General features: G+C 43.2%; 1 protein-coding gene across 3 annotated transcripts in view; it reads left to right on the top strand.

Annotated features, from left to right (window-relative positions):
- Window positions 1–21,277, top strand: part of TMEM108 (transmembrane protein 108) — a 360,169-nt gene that overhangs the window by 324,219 nt on the left and 14,673 nt on the right. For all 3 annotated transcript variants that reach the window (XM_049628818.1, XM_049628819.1, XM_049628817.1), the window contains one exon: window positions 19,535–20,962. In XM_049628818.1, coding sequence (XP_049484775.1) covers window positions 19,535–20,962 — 1,428 coding nt within the window. The remainder of the gene's footprint in view (window positions 1–19,534; window positions 20,963–21,277) is intronic.

Raw genomic sequence — 21,277 nt, 5'->3', positions numbered from 1 at the left:
AGGGAGCACAACTCAGGGAATGACAAGCATGCCTTTTGAGGTTGTGCTTTACAAATGCAAATTAATTTGACCTAGGGCAAAGAGTTTAGATTCCCTTTGTTCTAGGCTCACTTTAGATTAAAAAGGTGTAGAAGACTGCAGACCCAGTCTGGCAAAGAGGGCATTGTTTCCAGAAAAAGCAGCAACTGAAGTTGCCAAGCAGTGTGGAATGGAGCATTGCTGTAGGCTACCTATTTGTATTTCAAACTTACTAAAATGCCTAGACCATTTCCTGTGTGGCCTCCCCTGCCCTATGTCTTCTCTGTAACTGGTGTGGATGGTGGGTGACATGGTCTTCTCTTCTAACAGGACCTGTCACCAGTTCCTCTGCATTCCCTTAGCAGTGCCTATCAAATTTGGTGAAATTGGAATCACCTGGAAAAATTAGATATGTATTTTACACTTTCAGAACATCTCAACTTGAACTAACCACATTTAGAATGCCCAGTAGCCACATGTGACTAATGGCTACCATATTGGAGAGTGTAGACTTAGATAATACTGTCTACTAGACAGTGTTATAAACCCCTTATATATTAACTTATTTAATCCTCACAATAATCCTATAAGATAGTGTTTTTAATCTTATTTTATAGGTGAGGAAATTAAGGCACAGACAGTTTAATTTACCCAAGGTCACTGGGCTAGAACATGGGAGTAAGGGGTTTGAATGTTGGCAATCTAGCATCAGAGTCAACCACATTACCACAAGCCCTCCTGCTCAACCATAACTCTCTGGAGGATAGGGAAGAAACATTATTTGTGTATTCACATAGCATAAACAATGCTTAGTTCAGATAGGACACCCAGTAAATATATGCTGAATGAATTAACTGAATGAGAGGAAGATGAGGTGGTTATAAGGGGTTTGTCAAATGTTCAGCCAACAGGATTAGATGCCTTCAATCATCAGCGTATATTATTGGGTAGGAGGAATAGATTTTTTTGGTATATTATTTTTTTTATTTTAATTCCAGTATAGTTAACATACATTGTTATGTATAGTGATTCAACAATTCTATATATCATTACTCAGTACTCTTCATGATTAAGTTTACTCTTAATCCCCTTAACCTATTTCATCCATCCCCTACACCCACCTCACCTCTGATATGGTTTTTTTAAATTTTTCATTTATTTTATTTTTTTATTTTTTATTTGCTTTTATATATTTTTATTTTATCTATTTTTTATTTAAAATTTTTCTTTAATTAAGTAGATTCCATGCCCAATGTGGGACCCTGAGATCGAGTCACATGGTCTACCAACTGAGCCAGGCTGATATGCTTTATTTTAAATGAGTACCCTCAGTTAGTTTTTTTTTTTCAAAAAGAACATTTTTTCCTTGAAACATGTTTCAGAATAAATGGTTCTAAAAGATATATAAACCATTCCATCTAAGAAACGTTCCATCCATTCCATTCCATTATGCTATGGAAATATACAAAGAAATAATGTTTCCTCCCATCCTTCAGGGAGTTATGGTTGAGCAGGAGGACCTTGTGGTAATGTGGCTATCCCTGAAGCCAGACTGCCAAGATTCAAACCCCTTACTTATATATATATGTATGTATATGTATAAGTATATGTATATACTTATATACACACACATACATATATACATAAATATATACACATATATGTGTGTGTGTATAAAAAAATAAAATCCATCCAACAATACACATTTTCTTCAAGTACACACAAAAGAATCCACATAAAAAGAGATATAACAAATATTACAAATGTAAGAAGACTGAAATCAGGTGTACATAGGTGGCTCAGTTGGTTAAGCACCCAACTCTTGATTTCAGCTCAGGTCATGATCTCACAGTTCATGAGATCAAGCCCCATGGCCAGCTCTGCACTGACATGGCAGAGCATGCTTGGGATTCTCTCCCTCTTCCTTTGCCTCTCCCCCGTGCTCTTTCTCTCTCTAAAAATAAGTAAATTAATTTTTAGAAAAAGACTGAAATCATGCCAAATATATTTTTCAACCCAAATGGTATAAAACTAAAGATCAACAATAAACGAAAGCTGGAAAATCTACACTGTAAATATTAAATATTTAATGTGTAAATATTAACACACTACTGCACAAGCAGTGGACCAAATAAGAAATCAAAGGTCAAATCAAAATATGTCTCAAAACAAAAGAAAAAGAAAACACAATATTCCAAAATCTACAGTGTGCACCAAAAGGAGATGTTAGAGTGAAATTTATGCTATAAATGCTTGTATCAAGGGAAAAAGTTTAAATAATATTATACCATAAGGAACTAGAAAAAAGACAGCTGAAATTTAGTAGAGGAAATAATAACAAAGAAAAATCAGAAATAAATAAAATAGAGACTAGAATAAACAATAACATAACACTGAAAATAATGACCAAGTTTTCCATAAAAATAAATAAAATTGGCATTGCTTTTACTCCATTAAAGAAAAAAGAGAGAGAAGGGTCAAAACCTAAAATGAGAAATGGAAGAGAAAACAATACAACAGATAACCACAGAAATACATAGTGTGATAACAGATTACTATAAAAATTAGATACTAACAAATCAGATAACTTAGAAAAAGAAACCAGATAATTCCTAGAAATGCCCAAGTTACCTTGATTGAATCATGAATTTTGAATCCAAGAAATAGGAAATCTTCTTAGACCAATAACAAGAATGAAAGTTGAATTAGCAAACAAAAATCTCCCAGCACAGAAAAGCCCAAGAGCACATGCTTTCACTAGTGAATTCTACTAAACATTTTTTAAAAATATTTAATGACAGTTTTGGTCAAAATCTTACCAAGAATGAAATAGAGGAAACACATTCAAAATCATTCCGTGAGGCCAGTACTCCCATCATACCCAAAGCAGGATAATAACAATACAAGAACAAAAAGCCTAGTTTGTCTGATATGAGTATTGCTACTCTGGCTTTCTGTGGACATCCATATGCATGATAAATGTTTCTCCACCACCTCACTTTCAATCTGCAGGTTTCTTTAGGTCTAAAATTAGTCTCTTATAGGTAGCATATAGATGAGTCTTGGTTTTGTTTTTTGTTTTGTTTTGTTTTTTTTAATCCATTCTGACACCCTATATCTTTTGATTGGAGCATTTAGTCCATTTACAGTCAAAGTAATTATTGATAGATATGTATTGCCATTTTATTATTTGTTTCTGAAGATTTTCTCTAATCCTTTCTTGTCTTTGTCACTTTTGCACTGAAAAGTTCCCTTTGATATTTTTTGCAGGGCTGGTTTAGTGGTCATGAAATCCTTTAGTGTTTTTTGTCTGGGAAACTCTTTATCTCTCCTTCTATTCTGAATGATAGCCTTACTGGATGGAGTATTCTTGGCTGCAGATTTTACCCCTTCAGAACTTGAAAATATGCCACTCCTTTCTGGCTTGCCAAGTTTCTTTTCTTTTCCCTCCCAAGTTTCTATTGAGAAATCTCCAGCTAGCTTTATGGGTTTTCCTTTGTAAGTTAGGGATTTCTTTCGTCTTGCTGCTTTTAAGATTTTTCCTTTGTCATTGTATATTACAAATGTAATTATAATGTCTTGATTTGGCTTGCTTTTGTTGATTTTGATGGGAGTTTTCTGTGCCTCCCCGGATCTGGATGTCTGTTTCCTTCCCCAGATTAGGGAAGTTTTCTGGTGTTATTTCTTAAAATAAATTTTCTGCCCCCTTTTCTCTCCCTTCTTCTGGGACTCCTATAATATGTGTGTTATTATGTTTGATGGAGTCACTAAGTTCCCTAAATCTATTCTCATTTTGCATAATTCTTTCTGTCTTTTCTTTGGTTTCATTATTTTCCATTAGTTTGTCGTCTAGGCCACTAATTCATTCCTCTGCTTCTTCCAGCCTGCTTTTCATTACATCAAGCCTGTTTCCAATCACATTTATTGCACTCTTCATCTCTGATTGATTCTTTTTTTAACTCTTTTATCTCTGTGGTAAGGGTCACATTGATGTTGTCTTTTCTCAAGCCCAGTGAGTATCTTTACAATTGTTGCTTTAAATTCTCCATCAGGTATATTATTTATCTCTGTTCTGCTTAGACCTCTAGCCATGGCCTTATCTTGTTCTTTCATTTGGGATAAATTCCTCCATCTTGACACTTTGTCTAAGTCTATGCATTCTGTCTGTTAGAAAAGTCAGTTATGTCTCCTGCTTCTGACAGTTATGGCCCTATAAAGAAGAGATGATGTAGTGCTCAGGATCTGGTGCTTCAGGGAATGTCTCTGGTGTATGTTGCATGTACTCTGCTATTGTATTTTGCTGCTGTATCCTTCAGGCCAGTTGTCTGCAGAGGTTCTTCTTGCCTGCTATGGACAGTGTTTGGTGCCTGGCCTGAATGTGGCAAGTTTTATCTCTAGGTGTGCTCTGGTTTGCTTGTGAAATGAAACCTGACACCAATGCCACCAGAACTGAGACCCTGTACAACTAACTCTCTGATTAGGCGACATAGTTGGGCAGGGGTTTGTGCTGGTCTTCTAGGGGCAGGGTCTGCCATGCTGTGACTAAGGCAAGCTTGACTGAGAAGGGCAGTCCCACCAAAGCATGGTGGGTGGGGCTTGATATAAGCAAATTAAGCAGCCAGTGTTGGTGCTGTGCTGCTTCCCACAGGTGGCTCTGTGTTTATGCAGAGGGGCAGGGGAGGGAAATGGCCCTAGCCAGCTCTCCTGTTCCCAGAGAGACATCTACATGAATGCTGCCTCCCAGGGCTGCTCTCCAAGATGATCTCCAAGGTAATCTCCCCACTATGCCCCAGGTGTTTTTCAGATTGCTGTTTCTATACTGTCTGCCCCTGGGTTGTTTGCCTGCCTTCTCTCCAGGAGCAGGGCAGTGCCCTCTGGGCTCTTTTCCAGCCAAGCCTCCTGACCTTTAAAACTCCAGAATTTAAGTCCCACTGGTTAGAGAACTCATGAAATTCAGCCCCTCTCGTTTTCCAGTGGCTTTGAGGAAACATTCTCCTTGTCCATTCCCCTGTGTGCACCTCTCTCCTTGCCTTGCCTCGCCTCACCTCACCTCTCCTCTCTCTCTCTCTCCTCTCTCCTCTCTCTCTCTCTCTCTCTCCCCCTTCTCCATAACCATTGCTCCCTCCCCTCCACAACACACATGATCCATTTTTCTCCTAAACTACATCTCCACACTTCCTTCCTTCTTCAGTGTGGTCTCTTCTCTCCCTTTAGTTGTGGAATTTGTTCTTTCAGTCTTCAGTACAATTTCTGGGGTATTTAGGATGATTTGATAGTTATCTAGTGTGTTCCTGGAACAAGCCTAGGGTCCTCCTACTCCACTGCCATCTTCCCCTCCTCAAATTTGGGTGAGACTGATATTTTTAAATTGAATTTGAAAATACTTATTCTCTCAAAGGGCTTCCAGGATAATGAAAAGATGTCAGAAATACACAATGACAAAAATATAGATCTTACATATCATTTAGAGTGACAACCATGGTTACAATGACTAGGACCAGGAAAGAGGTACACCAAGAGAGGGTATCTAAAAGTGGTGAATCTTTAAGGGAATATTAAGTGAGATGGAAGAAATATATGGTTAAGACACAGGACATAATGGGTAATATATGAGTAAGACATAGGAAAAGAATGACAAGGGCGGGGGGGGAATCATCCTCCTCCTCCTTATCAGCATTGATTGGATACTATATGTTGCAGATATTATTCCCAGAAAGCATACTATGAGCTGTAAATTTGCATACTGGATGTTTTTTGGAAGTGTTCCCAGAATCGATACCTTTAGTAGAGTAAAGGAAGCAGTATTGGGCAGGGGGAGAAGTTGGCTGTGATGCAGTCACACCAAAATCCTCAACCAACCCTATGGGGAACTCTGGAGCTGGAGTGGCCCTTTACACTTGTCCCAAATTGAAGCAAGGAGATTAGTCCTTTTAACAACAGGATCCGGTCATTGGATGCAAGTTTCCCAGGAAGGGGGTATATCCATGAACAAGGCAGCTCTGTCAACTGAGAGCAATTCCCAAAGAGAAACTCAGCTGTGTGCCATCAGCTGCCAATACTCCTAGTAGCTATAGAATAAGGACCTCCTTACTGGGGGTGGAAGGAGGAATCTAGATGGCAAGCAACATTGTCCACTGCACCAACTTAGTACAAAATCTTGAGAACTAATGAAAGAACATTATGGTGAATAGAAAGCACCAGACAGAATCCCAACATAGCCACCTTGCCTGGGAAATTGATACAAGGCCATACAACTAATGAGTGAATTTATACCTAGTCCCAGTGTCTGTTTTCTCCCCATATCTCTCCAGGAAAGAGAAGAGGGAGGAGAAGGATAGAACTTAAGCACCATTTATTACAAAGAGTCCTATTCCTAGGTCTGTAGGATTTAAACAGTGTGTTCTAGATTTTAAAAGAAATTTGAGTCACATTTGGTTGGGGAGGACACCACTTACCTATGTGCCTCAGTACCTGTTGTGGGAGCTGTGGCTAGAGTAAGGGAAGAACAGCTAACCAAATTTGGGGCAAGGAACCACCTCCCATCTTCCCCATGCCTAGGAGGTAGGGGCAGCTACCTTAGGCTACTGAAGAAGATGTCTACAAAAAACAACATTCTGGAGTTGGGCTGGGGTGGTGGTCCCCATGTCACCCTAGGCTCAGCCTGGGAGTAGAACATTTCAGGATGTGCTTCAGGTTTGATTCTGATCTTATTTTCTTTGGTTCAAGTCAGAGGCAGTGTTTGAACTGTGTGCTATGTATTCATCTTGGCTCCCCCTTGAATGTATGACTTTGAGTAAGTCTTTTAACATCTCTGAAACTTGGCTTTAGGGAATGAAACCCACCTCTTATAAAATATGAGTATTAATTGGGTTTTTAGGAGTAAAATACCTTCAAACATAATTTGATATTTAATAAATGTGTGTTCTGATTCTGAACATAAGCACACTGTAAAATATAAAGTGCTGAAGTGTTTTCTACCCATGGATAAATTCTGAAAAAATTCCTTTTCAGAATTTGCCAGAATTTTCTCTACCAATATGCATTTTAGTGCCCATTATGGGGAATGAGGTAATAGCAGCCATCCCCATGGCTGAGATCAGGATGCCAGTTTATCTAGAAAACACAAAGCTACCCTCAGCTTAGCCCTCAATAAATGTTTGTTGAATATATGAATGAAGAAATGAATGAATGGTGGAATGGTAGTAAGAGAATTCAGATTTTTCCTCTTCCAGGAAGACTTGCTGGGTTCCTCTGCCTTTCATGGGTTCCCTGCCAAGCTAGTGTACATCAAATCTGTTACATCCCACATAGTCTTGAATTACAGACTATCTTCCATTGTTCTTTCCTTGTTCTGTATATGTTGTTCTTGTCTCCTTGGTTTGATATGCACAAGATGATTTTATTAGTTTTTCCTCCAGAAAGTCCACACTGAATTGTTTAAGTACCTAAATCCATAGATTTCTACTCCAACAGAGAAGAATAAAGAGGTGGAGGGTAGGTACCCTTGTAGTCACATGGATTAAGGTTTGTTCTTTTCTCCCTCATAGGGTTTTACGATAACTGAGTAAGATAATATATAAAAATCACCTAGTAGAGTGCCTGGCACATAGTAGTTTCTCAATAAGTGGAAATCTAAAATTAGTGAATAGTTATCAGTATTGGGGAGGAGGGACAAGCAGGGAGGGAGCAAAGCTTTAATCCCCAAGCACGCACAGCCTGGAGGGCTGACTCAGAATTCAATTGTGAAATCTAGCTCATGCCCAAAACCTAAATTATACCTTCGAGTATGGGCATTCTGCCTTGAAATGGGAAATTAGGCAATTTCACAAGAATGCACAGCTGTGTTGCCTGAGCCGTTTTGTTCCAGGCAAACTGGAACAGGCAGTGAACTTTGGCAAATGATGAGAGCCGTACCAGACAGTCTGCAGCCAGCCCCATCAGGGAACCAGGAGAATACCAAGCAGCCTTGCACAATACTAGTGGAGAAGTTGCAGGAGCTCAGGAGCAGGCAAGCCAATGTGCCAGAGAGAGCAGACACCCTTCTTTGATGTCAGCCTCTCCACTCAGCCCACCCCTTCCCCTCAGACTTGCCACTGTCCCTGCTGGCCTCCCATTTTCCTCTTAGTAAACAGCAAGCTCTTTGTGAAGAGGAGTGGGTGCTGAGAGATAATGCTTCAGACAAGCCCCAGAGGATGTCAGGTCAAAAACCCCAGTGCTCTTTTTAGGTAAATGATTCTCAGGCATGATCAGGCCCAAACTTTGTGCCTTTTCTTCTTGCTTTTGAGAATTTAAAGCTGAGGGTAGACAGATACTAGTGACCTTGCCTATCTGACAAGGTCCCCAGAACTATCTAAGGGGCTCCTTAGGAGTTCCAAAGATTCTCTTATGCTCATTGAGAAGCCCACTGGCCAAGACCCCAAGCTGTGGGACTTCAGGCCCTGGAGGAGTCATTTTATTGGGTTTATAGGAGCCAAGCATCTAGAGACTCTATGGGCTTCACAGGGCTGGCTCCCCTGTCAGCTGGCCCTCAACATAAGTCCTTCTGTTCGTCCTACTTCTTTATTGCTGTCATCAAAACCTACCCAGGGGCACCTGGGTGGCTCTAGCTAAGTGTCCGGCTTTGGCTCAGGTCATGATCTCACAGTTCACGGGTCAAACCCCGCGTCGGACTCTGCGCAGACAGTGCAGAGCCTGCTTGGGATTCTCTCTCTTGTGTGCATGCGCGCCTGTCTCACTCTCTCTCTCTCTCTCTCTCTGCCCCTCCCCAACTTGAACTTTCTCTTTCTCTCAAACTAAATAAATAAAAAGTTAAAAAACAAAAACAAAAAACCTGTCCAGAGCACACACCTTCAACCAGGAAGCCAAAGCCAAGACATATCTCTGTAAAGCCCAATTCCTGGCACACACTTTCACACAACCCTTTAGAACTTTGGAAGAAACAAGGCTTATTTGCTTTTGTAATTAGGAATGGAACGTGCAGCAGTGGGCACAGTTGCGGAAGAGGATCTTAGGAGGATACATAGGATGTAGGTTCCGTCTCAGCCTTCTCCTGCCTCGCTCTGTCTTATGCGTTGCTGTGTTCATTTGAACTAGTTAATGTTAACCACAAAAACAAGCAAAGTAAAAGTGAGATAAATACACACATGAAGACACACGCAGGCTTTGTATAGCCACATCACAGGACTCACATTTTTTTTACTGCTTTCTTCCGTTGACATTGTCAACAAAGAAATAAACATCTATGATTTTGTTGTAAGCATTCAGCTGCAGATAACTCAAATGCATGAAATTAAGTATTCTTTTATTCCCACATTGTTCAGAAAACATTATTGTGTTCCTTGTACGAGTCAGACAGTGAGCTAAGTTCTGGGGCTCCAGATGCTCAAGAAGTTCACGGCCCCAGGGGAGTGACCTAAATGTAGTAGAAACTAAAACAACAGTTGCTACCTGTTGAATGCCACTACTGTGTGGACGCTCTGTACCTCTTAGTCTCCTCTTCCACCTCTGAAAGCACCCTGAAGTTAGGCATCATCATCCTTATTATATAGCTGGGGAAAACAAAGCTTAACTAATTTGCCTGAGGTTACACAACTAGGAAATTACAGAGCCAGAATTGATCCTAAATACCATTAACCCCACCACCACCACCACCACCAGTCCCATGCCTTCCTACCACACCCTTGAATAAAGAACTCTGTAGGGAGAAGGGCCACAATATAAATGGGAACAGAGTGCCCTGGGAGCACTGCACAGGGAGCCATCATTTCTGACCAGAAATACTGAAGGGCCTTGATCTTGTCAAGACAAGTTGACAGCCAAGTTTGGTTTTTAGAGACTGATACATTATCACATAGCAGGAAGGGGGTATGGGTAGAAATTTTGAATGAGGTTAGAAGTATCCATATCCAACACCTTATATGGCTCCCATGGTTAAATGGTAAGGCAATCTAGCCCCATAGTAATGATAAATAAGCTTTGGTTTTCATGCAACCTGCTTCTTGGGTCAAGGAAGTTGTGACTATATTAAGTGAGTGGCATTTACCCTGACCCCTCAGTTGGATTTTGAACAGATTTAAAAACTATGTGTTCAGGCTGTTGGTCTCTGTTTCACCTCCAAACTCTACACTTTGGATCTGAATGCAAATATTTAAAAAGCTGAGAATCAGAGGGAATATAGATAAATGTATCTGGCAATAGTCATGGAATCTTTTTTCCCCTTTCTCTTTCTTCAAGTAGGCTCCACAACATATTTAACTAGGTTAAATCAGAATCTACCAACTAAGTTAAGAAAGATAGGAGGAGCTGGAAGCTGCCATTAGGGCGGCAGGGTGGGACTCAGTCTTTCCCCTACACAGTGTTGTATCTGCATGCCCCCTTCTGTGGACACATGATCTTATACCAGGTTGCTGGGAAAGTTGTCTGCAAAGCTCCCTTCAACTATGTCCCCCTCCAGGACCCACATGGAACTTTAAAAAAAAATTTTTTTTTAATTTCAGAGTAGTTTTAAACATACAGAAAAGTTGCAAGAGTAGAACAGAGAATTCCTATATACACTGCACTCGGTTTTCTGTTAGTAACATCTTATATTACTATAGTACATTTGTCACAATTAATGAAATGATAATATTATTAACTGAAGTCCAGACTTTATTCACATTTTCTTCATTTTTCCCTAATGTCCTTTTTCTGTTTCAGGACTCTATCCAGGATATCACATCACATTGTCTCGTTCGGCACCTTTTGCCTATGATAATTTCTCAGACTTTCCTTGTTTTTGATGACCTTTACAATTTTGAGGTGTATCAATCAGATACTTTGTATACTGTCCCTCAATTTAGATTTTTCATATGTTTTTCTTATCATTAGAGTGGGTGTATAGGGGAAGGAAAACTACAGAGGTAAAGTACTATGTTCATGTCAAGGGTACATACTGTCGCCATGACTTTATCTCTGTTGATGTTAACCTTCATTGCCTGGCTGAGGTAGTATTTGTCAGGTTCTTCTACTGTAAAGCTGGAACATTTTTTATTAGCCTTTTCCTTTTAGTTTGGGAGAGTACAAGCCAGTCGGGGCTGTATTTGTGTTCTTTCCCATGTTGTCAGTGATATGTTCCCTGAATATTAATGATCCGTTATTTTATTAGAAGCTGAGTTGACCTTTTCATCCATCTAATTCTGACTCTTATTTTTGTTTATTTGAGGGAAGTCTTTGAGAGAATGTCTTTGGTGTATGGGTTTATGCCCCTATCATAGCTGATTTTCTTCCCTTCTAAAATTGTAGCTCCTTGAAGGAAATAGTCATATTCTCCAATCTGTGGCCACCATATACTGGCCTCCAGCTGTATTCCATCTGTCTCCCTGAGCCACAAAGTGCATGGTGGACCAAGAAGCTCCATGGCACTCCTAGGCTGCCATGTTCCTTTCTTCCTTTGGGGGAACTTGTAGCCTAAATTGGAGAAATCGTGATGCTATAGAAAGAACCCAGAATTAAGATGTTTCCCTTTCCTTAAGTCTGAGCAAAAGAGAAGGAAAATAAGGGAACCCAAGTCAAAATCAGCATGTTGAGTTCCTGCACTTAAAAAAACAAACAAAAAATAACTCTGATGCGTAAGTTGAGAATTATCACTGAAAGAGCTCTAAGTTCACTTCTATATAGGTCGTATTCCAGTCACTATTGCTGCCTAACCAACCACCCCAAAACTTAGTGGCTTAAAACAAAAATAATAATTCATTTGGTTCATAAATCTGTGATTTGGACAGGGATCACTTGTCTCTGCTCCATCAAGATTTAGCTAGGGTGGATTGTCTGGGGCTGGGAAATCAGTCTTCAAGATAGCTTACTCCCATGGATAGCAAGTTGGTGCTGGTTGTTATCTCAAAAGTTCCACTGGGACTGAAGTCCAGGGGCCTCATTTCCTTTCCACGTGGACTCTTCAATGGACTACTCAGGCTTCCCCATAGCATGGTGGCTGGCTTCCAAGAGTAAGCACCCAAGAATAAGAACTAGGAAGAAGCCAAACCACCTTTTATGACCTAGCCTCAGAAGTCATGTGGCTTCACTTCAGCCACAGTCATAGCCCCAGTCAGATTCAAGGGGAGAGAACAAAGACCTCGCCTCTCCACTAGGAGTGCCAAGTCACGTTTAAGAAGAGTTGGGTGGGTTGGGATGTATTGTGGTGATTATTTTTGGAAAATACAAACTACCACAGCTGACTAGTGAGTAATTTAGGTTTCTTATCCTTCAACAAATATTTGTTGTAGCCACAGTGTTACACTAGATATGGAGATATAACATTGAACCAGACACAGTCTCTACCTTCTGGTAGCTTACAGTTCTGACATGCAAATAGATAAGATGCTATTTCCATTCAAAAAGATAGGGGTTAGAATAGGTTAGGCTTAGAGATTACAGGCACACAAGGAGGGATACCTAAAAAGTCTTCAAGACCAAGGAAGAGTCCTAGGTGGAAAATGTTTGTACTAAGAGGAGCTGAATGACTAAGGCAAAAAAGCTAAAGCTGAAGTTAGAAGGCAGCATAGTTGTCCTAAGTGTTGCTATCTTTGGGGAAAGTTTTATTTTTTAATTGTAGTCATCATAGTTGTTACTATTGTTGCGTCATTGCCTGTCTTCATAAAATGTTCTGCTCATGTAGGGTATTTTCCTGGGCCAAAAATCTTTCCGTTCCTAGGGTCTCAAGCAGCCAAGATCAGAGAACCTACATTTAAATCCTGGTACTTCTACATGGTAGCTGTTTTGACTTTAAACAAATGAATTGACCATATGTTAGCATGGAGATTATAGGAGGACCCCGGCTGCAAATTCTTGCCTGTTTCCTGTTCCTAAGAGAGAATCAGTGCTGTGTATGCATGCACATATGTGTGTTCATATATGTATATAATATTTTCATTAGGAAGCTGTGTTATGTTAGCTTCCCAGAGTTATAGCACAAGGAAATTCATGCTAGCTGGAGGCCACAGGTATGGCTACTACCTGGAAGGAGGGCAACAGCAAAGATTTGCACCCTAAACTCCCTGGTTTCATAAAGAAGCCATGGTCATAAGCATAAGTACCTCTTAAGAGCATTTGTCCAGCACACCCTAAAGGCAATGATGCATATTTATTTCTGAGGGAAATCATGGTCTGAGAAATGAGATTTCATGTTTGATCTTTAAAATAAAAGGGAACATTGAAGTTCAGAGGATGGAACACACTAGAATATCAGGACCAGTGATTTAAAGAGAGGATTGTGGGGGGCATCCAGGTGGCTCAGTTGGTTCAGTGTCCAATTCTTGATTTCAGCTCAAGTCATGATCCCTGGGTCATGGGATCAAGCCCCACTTGAGGTTCTGCACTGAGCATGAAGCCTGCTTAAGATTCTGTAACATTAAAAAAATTATTTAAAAAAAAAAAAGCAGGGGGACACCTCAGTGGCTCAGTAGGTTAAGTGTCTGACTTCAGCTCAGGTCATGATCTCACAGTTCATGAGTTTGAGTCCCACATCAGGCTCTGTGCTGATAGCTCAGAACCTGGATCCTGCTTCGGATTCTGGGTCTCCCTCTTTCTCTGCCCCTCCCCTGCTTGCACTTTCTTTCTCAAAAATAAATAAACACTCCTCTGCCCCCTCCCCTGCTTTCTCTCTATATAAAATAAAAAATATTTTAAAATATTTTTTAATTTTTAAATTATTTTTAATAAAAATTTTCAAAAAGCTTTATCATCTATAAAGTGAAGGAGTTAGATACCAGAGAGTCCTAACATCCCTTCCTACTAAGAGGTAATAACATTGAAATTAGAAAAGCCCATTTCCTAGCAAGAAGGTGTGTTCCTGCCCATGTTGAGAACAGAACTCCTGATGATCAGACTTGGTATGCTGTGAATACACGTTCCTTTTGTTGTCAAAACATCAGATGCGGAAGCTAAATTCCTAAGTGTTCCAGTTGTTCATTGCTGCAAAACAAACTACCCCCAAAACAATGGCTTAATCATTTACTTTGTTCCCAAATGTTAGAGTTGACTGAGCTTACTGAGTCAGCTCTTACTTGGAGTGTCTTGTGTGATTGCAACCCAACAGTGGCTGGGGCCACAGTTGTCTCTAGGCTTCTTCACTGTCATGTCTGATGCCTAGCTGAGGCTGGAACACCTGGGACTCCTTAGGCCTTCCTCTCAATCTCCACGCAGTCTCTCCACAGTGGCCTGGAGGCCACTGGACTTCGTACATGGGTTCAAAGTCCCCCGAAAGAAACCTGCAGAATGTACATGACCTTTTCTGTCCTGATCTTGGAAGTCAGATGCTGTCACTTCTGCCCTGTTCTATTCGTCACAGGGGTCACAAAGGCCTACGTAGGGCCAAGGAGAGAGGAAACTGATCCTATCTCTTGGTGGGTAGAGTGTCCTTGAACTTGCAAAAGATGGGTGAGCTGCCCTCTTGCTTGGTGACAGGGGTGGCTCAGAAGACTTCTCAGACTCCTGATTCTATGATTCTGTCACAGAGTTTAAAGCAATGGGGAAAATGTCTGGCAGTAGAAATCTAGTTTAATGGGGAGGGAAGCTCTACTTAGAAGATGAAGACATTTAAATTACAAGGAAAATGAAATAGAATTGTTTAGATGTGGAAGGGAATTTTTTTCCATGTAAGAAATATGTCGTGTGTGTGTGTGTGTGTGTGTGTGTGTGTGTGTGTGTGTGTAAGCAATTTTAAGACAAAACTTAAACAGCAGTATACATGATATGTCAGGATTGGAGAAGAGCAGAATTAAGGCCCTTTTATTGTACAACAACAAGTTTCCCTAGTTACTTACAGGATAAAGTTAATTGGCCATCTTATTAAAAACAACATCAAATCTGTCATATAGAGCCCTGAAAGAAAACAGGTAAGAGGGAAGAAAATCCAAAAGACCAATAATAGGAAATCAGTTCCCAAAAGATTGTGGATCATTGCTTTTGAATGTGGAGAGTAGCCTGATGGATGGGAGAAGGTGTGGTGCCAAGCAGATCCCTGAGTGAAAGTGTCTAAGAGTGTAGACTCTGGAGCCAAGGTGCCAGGTCAAATCACAGTTCACCATTCCCCACCTGTGTGAAAGTAGACAGGTTCCTGTACCTCTCTGTGCTGCTTTTCCCCCATTGCAACAGCGAGCTAATGATAGTGTTTGTCTCATCAGGTTGTTATGAGAATTAAATATATCAGGAGAGGCTTAGCCCTTCAAGCAGTGCATAGTACATAAGAAGCACCTCAGTACATTCAATTAGCCATTTCTCTCTTCACCAACTCCCTCCTTGCCTTTCCGGATGCAAATATCATGCCTAATATGCACTGTGGGCAGCCAACCAAATAAACATAAGAGAGAGGACTTTTCCTTTCCTTGGGCCCTGAGATCATGTATACATTGGACTTCTAGGTAGGAGGAGGCCTTCCTGTGACATCTGGTCACCCATCAGTCTGTGAGTTTCCACTCCCCACACTTGTCCTTATTCCAAGATACTTTAAAAATCAGTTCCACATTTAAAGCATGTCAGGCTAGATTTTAGTTTTAGTCTCTCTCACATATTTGGAATTAGAGCCTCCAGAGGCTATTATGCATAATCTATGCAAATGATATTCAAAGAAGTGGTAGCCCCAGATTGTAGGGAGAGGAGTGAGCAGACCAACACAAAGGGACTTGAATGAAAATTTGCATCTGTTAGGGGAGCCCCAGGTTGAAGGCCTTGCACAGTTATTGTGACATTGTGTGCCCTTCCATTAAGTTATTAACCTTTTATGTCAAGGAAGAGAGGTAAAGTCACATCTTATTTTCTTAGTGAAGGTAACAGTGGAGGTTGAAGGAGGTGTTTGGGCAGTGCAACATTGTAGCAATTTTTATGACACAAATGAAAGTTGCTTTGAAATAATGGCTGTGGTCCAGGCTGTGTCCCCAACCTGATGTGTGTTCTTGGACAAGTCACTTTGCTCCTTCCATTGCCTCTTCTGTGAAATGAAGAGATTTGATTAAGTTACCTCTTAGGGCCCCCTCTCACTGTGACAGCTAAATGTCATCCTTCAAATGAAAACTCTGTGCACCCAGGATGACAGTATCCATTCATTGCACCAAACAAAGTTTTACTCTGAAGTCTAAAGGTCTGAGAGGTAATTTAACAGTCCTCACAGAGAGAAAAATAACCTTACAGGACACTGATAACTTAAAAAAAAAAAAAAAGCAACAAAGGCAAACATTTACTTACACTGTAAGTCTTATAGCAAGAAATGATTGTAGTCATATTACTTCCCAGCCGGGGGGATTTTAGTCCCTGGAATGTTCCCAGTGGGAAAATCAGGAACATTTCTCTCCCCAAGTCTTTTAAAGACTAGGATGTGTTAACCCCTCTGCCTCTAGAGTGCTGCAGAAGTTCTGGAGGCCAGGGTGGCTCCTCTCCCACTCCCAGGCCTGTCACTGGGATCATTCAGGGTCTCTGAAAGCTTTGCACTGCCCTTGGTGCTGCTGCCAAAAGACTGCCATGTCCTTGGTCTCTGGTTTCTGATTGTCTCCAACACATCTGGTGTTCGACCCCAGGACTCCTCTGGGCCCTTAATTTTAATTCCAGCTGTCACTCCAGCCACCAGCTGGGCACAGACATTCCCTGATAGCCCCTCTGCCCAGGGCTTCTCTTATTCAGCCACATGGGCTGTGGGCCTCGTGCAGGAGTGAGGAAGTACAGAGGGATGAGCACCTGGGGGGCAGCCCTGGACCAGTGGAGACGGGAGCTGCTGGGTAAGTGAGTGCTCTTCTCACTCAGTTTGAGGTGCGGTCTACTCAGCCCCTCAGAGGTCCCCAGGAAATAGGAGTTGCTCACCATGATCAACTCATAACCTACGCTCAGATTTATTTTCTCTATTTAACTCATCTCAGACCCCCATGGTTGTCCCCTTGGATCACTTCCCAAAATAAGCTACTTTCAGACAAGCCCTGGTCTCTCCCTTTCCTGTTTCTGAGATATCTGTAATGTAAGATAAGACACCTGTCTTAGCTCAGGCTGCTGTAACAAAGTATCACAGGCTGGGGTGCTTAAACAACACAAATTTATTTTCTTACAGTTCTAGAGGCTAGAAGACCAGGATCAAGGTACTGACAGGATTGGTTTCTGATAAGACCTCTCCCTTTGACTTGAAGATGGCCACCTTCTCACCATGTCCTCACATGGCCTTTCCTCTGTGCACAATCATGTCTGCATCACTCTGTGTGTCTTAATCTCCTCTTATGAAGACACCAGTCAAGTTGGATTAGGGACCACCCCTAATGGCCTCATTTAACTTAATAACCCCCTTTAAAGGCCCTGTCACCAAATACAGTGACATTCTGAGGTGCTAGGGGTTAGAGCTTCAACATATGAATTTGGGGGAAACAATTCAATCTTTAACACTTATATTGAACCAAGGAACTTATGAGTAAACTTATGAGGCTCATAAGGGAATGTCTCTCAAAACATCCGAGGTCAAGACCCCCAGCCATAAGAACAGTTTGTCCCTGTGGTGTTTGACTGCAAGACAGGAGTTAGAAAAACCCTGAACCCATCAGAGCACCGTGGCACAGCAACTTCCTGTCAGCCGCTTCCTCCTCCTGCATCACTGGTGTGTCTGACCAGGAAAAGCAGGCATCTTAGATATAGTCGGTTTCATATACTGTGGCTACTGTGGGACTTTGAACATGTTAGTTAATCTACCTGAAATCTCAATTTCCTGCCCTGTCGAGTGGTTGTGAGGATTAAATCGAGCGTGAGAGACTGGGTCAGAGCAGGTGCTCTGTAAACAGTTTTTAGGATTGACTTGAACAAACAGAGCTTACAGTTGTTACATGGTTTAGGTCACCAATGAAAGTTTAGAAAAAAAAATATGTCGCTTAGGACAAACTGTTGGTCCTAGAGACTGTATGTGCTACAGTCCGTTCAATCTGCAGTCCCTTGGCCTCCTTCCACCTACTAATTTAGAAGTGCAGAGTACGGGGAGCAGGTCCGTGCTCAGACTCTTCCCCACTCCACATAAGTCGGAGGTGGCCTCAGTGGTGATCCCGGGCCTCCTTTCAAAGGAATGCCAGGAGATGATCTCCCCTTCTGTTTCTGAAAGCTCACCAGGGCCCCTGTCTTCCCGTCAGCAGCTTTGCTGACTGTCCCACACATACAGAAATCACTGCTGGGGCCCCTGTTTTGGCCATTTGTCTTGCTTGAATCTGGTGGGGGAGGGCAGCTTCCAGAGAGTTACCAGATAGTGACAGATCTCTACCATTGTCTGTGTGGCCAGCAGAGCTGAAGGAAGGGCATGAGAGTGACCAGGAGGGGTTTCATAAGAATAAGGAGGAGTTCACAGGTCAGAATCAGACCTTAGAAGTCTGTCAGGCCACACCTCAGCAGTGGAGACCAGTTCTTCTCAGCCCATGTATTCTATTGGGGTGACCAGTCTTCCAGTTTATAATCTGAACAGATCCTATGTCTCACATTTATATGTGGTGTGTTATTTGTAAAATGTGGCACATGCTATTATGATTCATAAAATCCACATACATTTAGAAGTATTTTTAAATTTATAGGTTTTTGTCCTTGTGCATTTTCTCAATGAGCCAAAAGCATACACGCTGATCATCATGCAAAACTCATGATTTTCTTTTAATGCTCAAAAGGCGTCCTCCTACTCAAAAGGCTGGGCATCACAAGTGATTTTCCACAGAGAGTTCAGCCACATGAACACCACAGGAAAAGCAGTTAACATTAATGAGAACCACAAAACCAGCTGGTGTTCACAGTGTGCATCTCTTTTAGGCTCTGTGCTAAGTGCTGTATGGGCACCAGATCTGGTCACCCTCTGGACCCTTGTCCCCCTCTGCCTGTTGCTCTTGTATGGCACTGAGATGTCGCTGCCTTGCTTTAGGATTGTTTGTGGATTTCTTTGAGCTCACCCAGAGCCAGAGACTGCCCTGTTCATTTTTTGTCCTCTGGAGAGGTCTAGAGACCCTCCCTACTTGCCTGGTGAGTGGGTCTGAAGAAAGAGAGCATTTCTGACCATTTCTGCCTTTGTCTAGTCCATAAATGGAAGATTCAGAAAGGGCATGAGAGTTGGTCAGCTCTGCTTATGTAAGCATTCCATATAGAGCTGCCAGCTTCCCTTTGATCAACCTGGCCTTGACCACCCTCTGGCTGCAGAGGGGTAGCAGACACTCAGAGGCCACAGGCCTTCTTCCTACACCCAGCCCAGCCTGTTCTCAGAAGCTGCTTTTGGGTGGAGGGCTGATGGCGTTTCACAGGCACTCAGCAAAGGATGGTCCTGACTAGCTTAGCTGCCTCTCCCCAACAGTGCTGGGTAGCACCTACCTAATAGACCTGCCCAACTTCACATGATCTTGTATCTGATGAGGGTCAGGATGGCAGTGTGGGCCTCCGGAATGCTCCCAACGTTTCCTTTGAGTTCCCAGAGCTTTACAGGTTCATGGGTAAGGAAGGTCCAGACTCTGAGCTATTCCCCAGGCATTTCACCTCTTCTCTCTGTCTTCCTCTCAAGGCTTCCTCCTGATCTTGGCACTGACCGAAGCACTGGTATTTGCCACCCAGGAACCATCTCCCAGAGAATCTCTTCAGGTCCTCCCCTCAGGCACCACCCCAGGCACCATGGTGACAGAATCCCTCAGCTCTACCAGACACTCATCCATGGCAACTGCACCCACTTCTGTGGTGACACTGACCCCCTATCCTGATGGACCCTCCTCACAGGCTGCAGCTCCCATGGCAATGACAGCACCCCATCCAGATGGACACCCTCCTACAAACACCATCTCCACCATTATGGCGACAGCAACCACCCCACATTCTGAAGACCCACTGCCCACAGGGCCCCTTCCTACTGCCATGGCAACCACATCCTCCCCCTCAGAGGGCCGCCCCCAGGGAGAAGCTGCACCCACCATCCTGCTGACAAAGCCAACAGGAGCCAGCAGCCGTCCCACCACAGCACCCACCCGGGCTACCACGCGCAGGCCTCCCAGGCCCCCAGGCTCTTCCCGAAAGGGGGCCGGCAGTTCATCACGCTCTGTCCTGCCTGCACCCAGTGGCCACTCTGGGAGGAAGGAAGGCCAGCGGGGACGAAATCAGAGCTCCACACATCTGGGGCAGAAGCGGCCCCTAGGGAAGATCTTTCAGATCTACAAAGGCAACTTTACAGGGTCTGTAGAATCTGACCCCTCCACCCTCACCCCCAGGAACCCACTCTGGGGTTCTTCTTCCTCACCACAGCCCCAGACAGTGACCACAACCATGGCGCCCAGCAGGACCTCGTGGGCACCACCCACCAACCCCCTTGTGCCTGCAGAGGACAAGCCAGGCCTTAGCAGAGCAGATCAGGGGGGTGGTTCCACTTTCACCAGCCAAGGAGGGGAGCCGGACACCACAGTAGCCTCAGGTGCCCCTGCCAGCCCACAACCTGCCCCAGTGCCTTCTCAGCGCCCCCGCGGTGACCCACAGGATGGCCCCAGCCACAGTGACTCCTGGCTTACTGTCACCCCTGGCACCGACAGACCTCCATCTACCAGCTCTGGGGTCTTCACAGCCACCGCGGGGCCCACCCAGGCTGCCTTCAATGCCAGTGTCTCAGCCCCTTCCAAGGGGATTCCTCAGGGAACATCCTCAACCTCGCAGGCCCCAGCCCACCCCACCGGGGGCTCAGAAAGCACTGTTTTCCAAGCCAAGGAGGAGGCTACAGCCACCCCCACCATGACCAACAGGGTGCCCAGTCCTCTCTCCACAGTGGTGTCCACGGCCACAGGAAACTTCCTCAACCGCCTGGTTCCTGCTGGGACCTGGAAGCCTGGAACAGCAGGGAATATCTCCCATGTGGCTGAAGGGGACAAACCCCAGCACAGAGCCACCATCTGCCTGAGCAAGATGGACATCGCCTGGGTGATCCTGGCCATCAGTGTGCCCATCTCCTCCTGCTGTAAGTGCCTCACCCACTCCCTACTCCTCCCTCTCTCCCTCCTCTCCCTCTACCACATCAACTTGTCGGTCCCCAGAGTTCCTTTGCCCTAGAGTTGGACAGTCCCCACCCAGTAGGCTGCAAAACTTCCCAGAGTTACAGGAAACCAGGTGGCAGGACAAGAATCATGGGTTATCTCTACCCCTAGTCCTCTGCTCTGCCAGGCTATGGCTCAGATGCTAACTGATCATAAAGACAAAGCTCCCAAGAGTTGGGGAGAACCTTCCAAGTAGTCCAGTCTGACCGCATTTTTTAGAAAGGAACACCAAGCTAGAG

Source organism: Panthera uncia, chromosome C2, assembly GCF_023721935.1.
Source record: "Panthera uncia isolate 11264 chromosome C2, Puncia_PCG_1.0, whole genome shotgun sequence".
In the NCBI taxonomy this organism is placed as follows: domain Eukaryota; kingdom Metazoa; phylum Chordata; class Mammalia; order Carnivora; family Felidae; genus Panthera; species Panthera uncia.
This window is presented reverse-complemented; position numbering and strand designations above follow the sequence as displayed.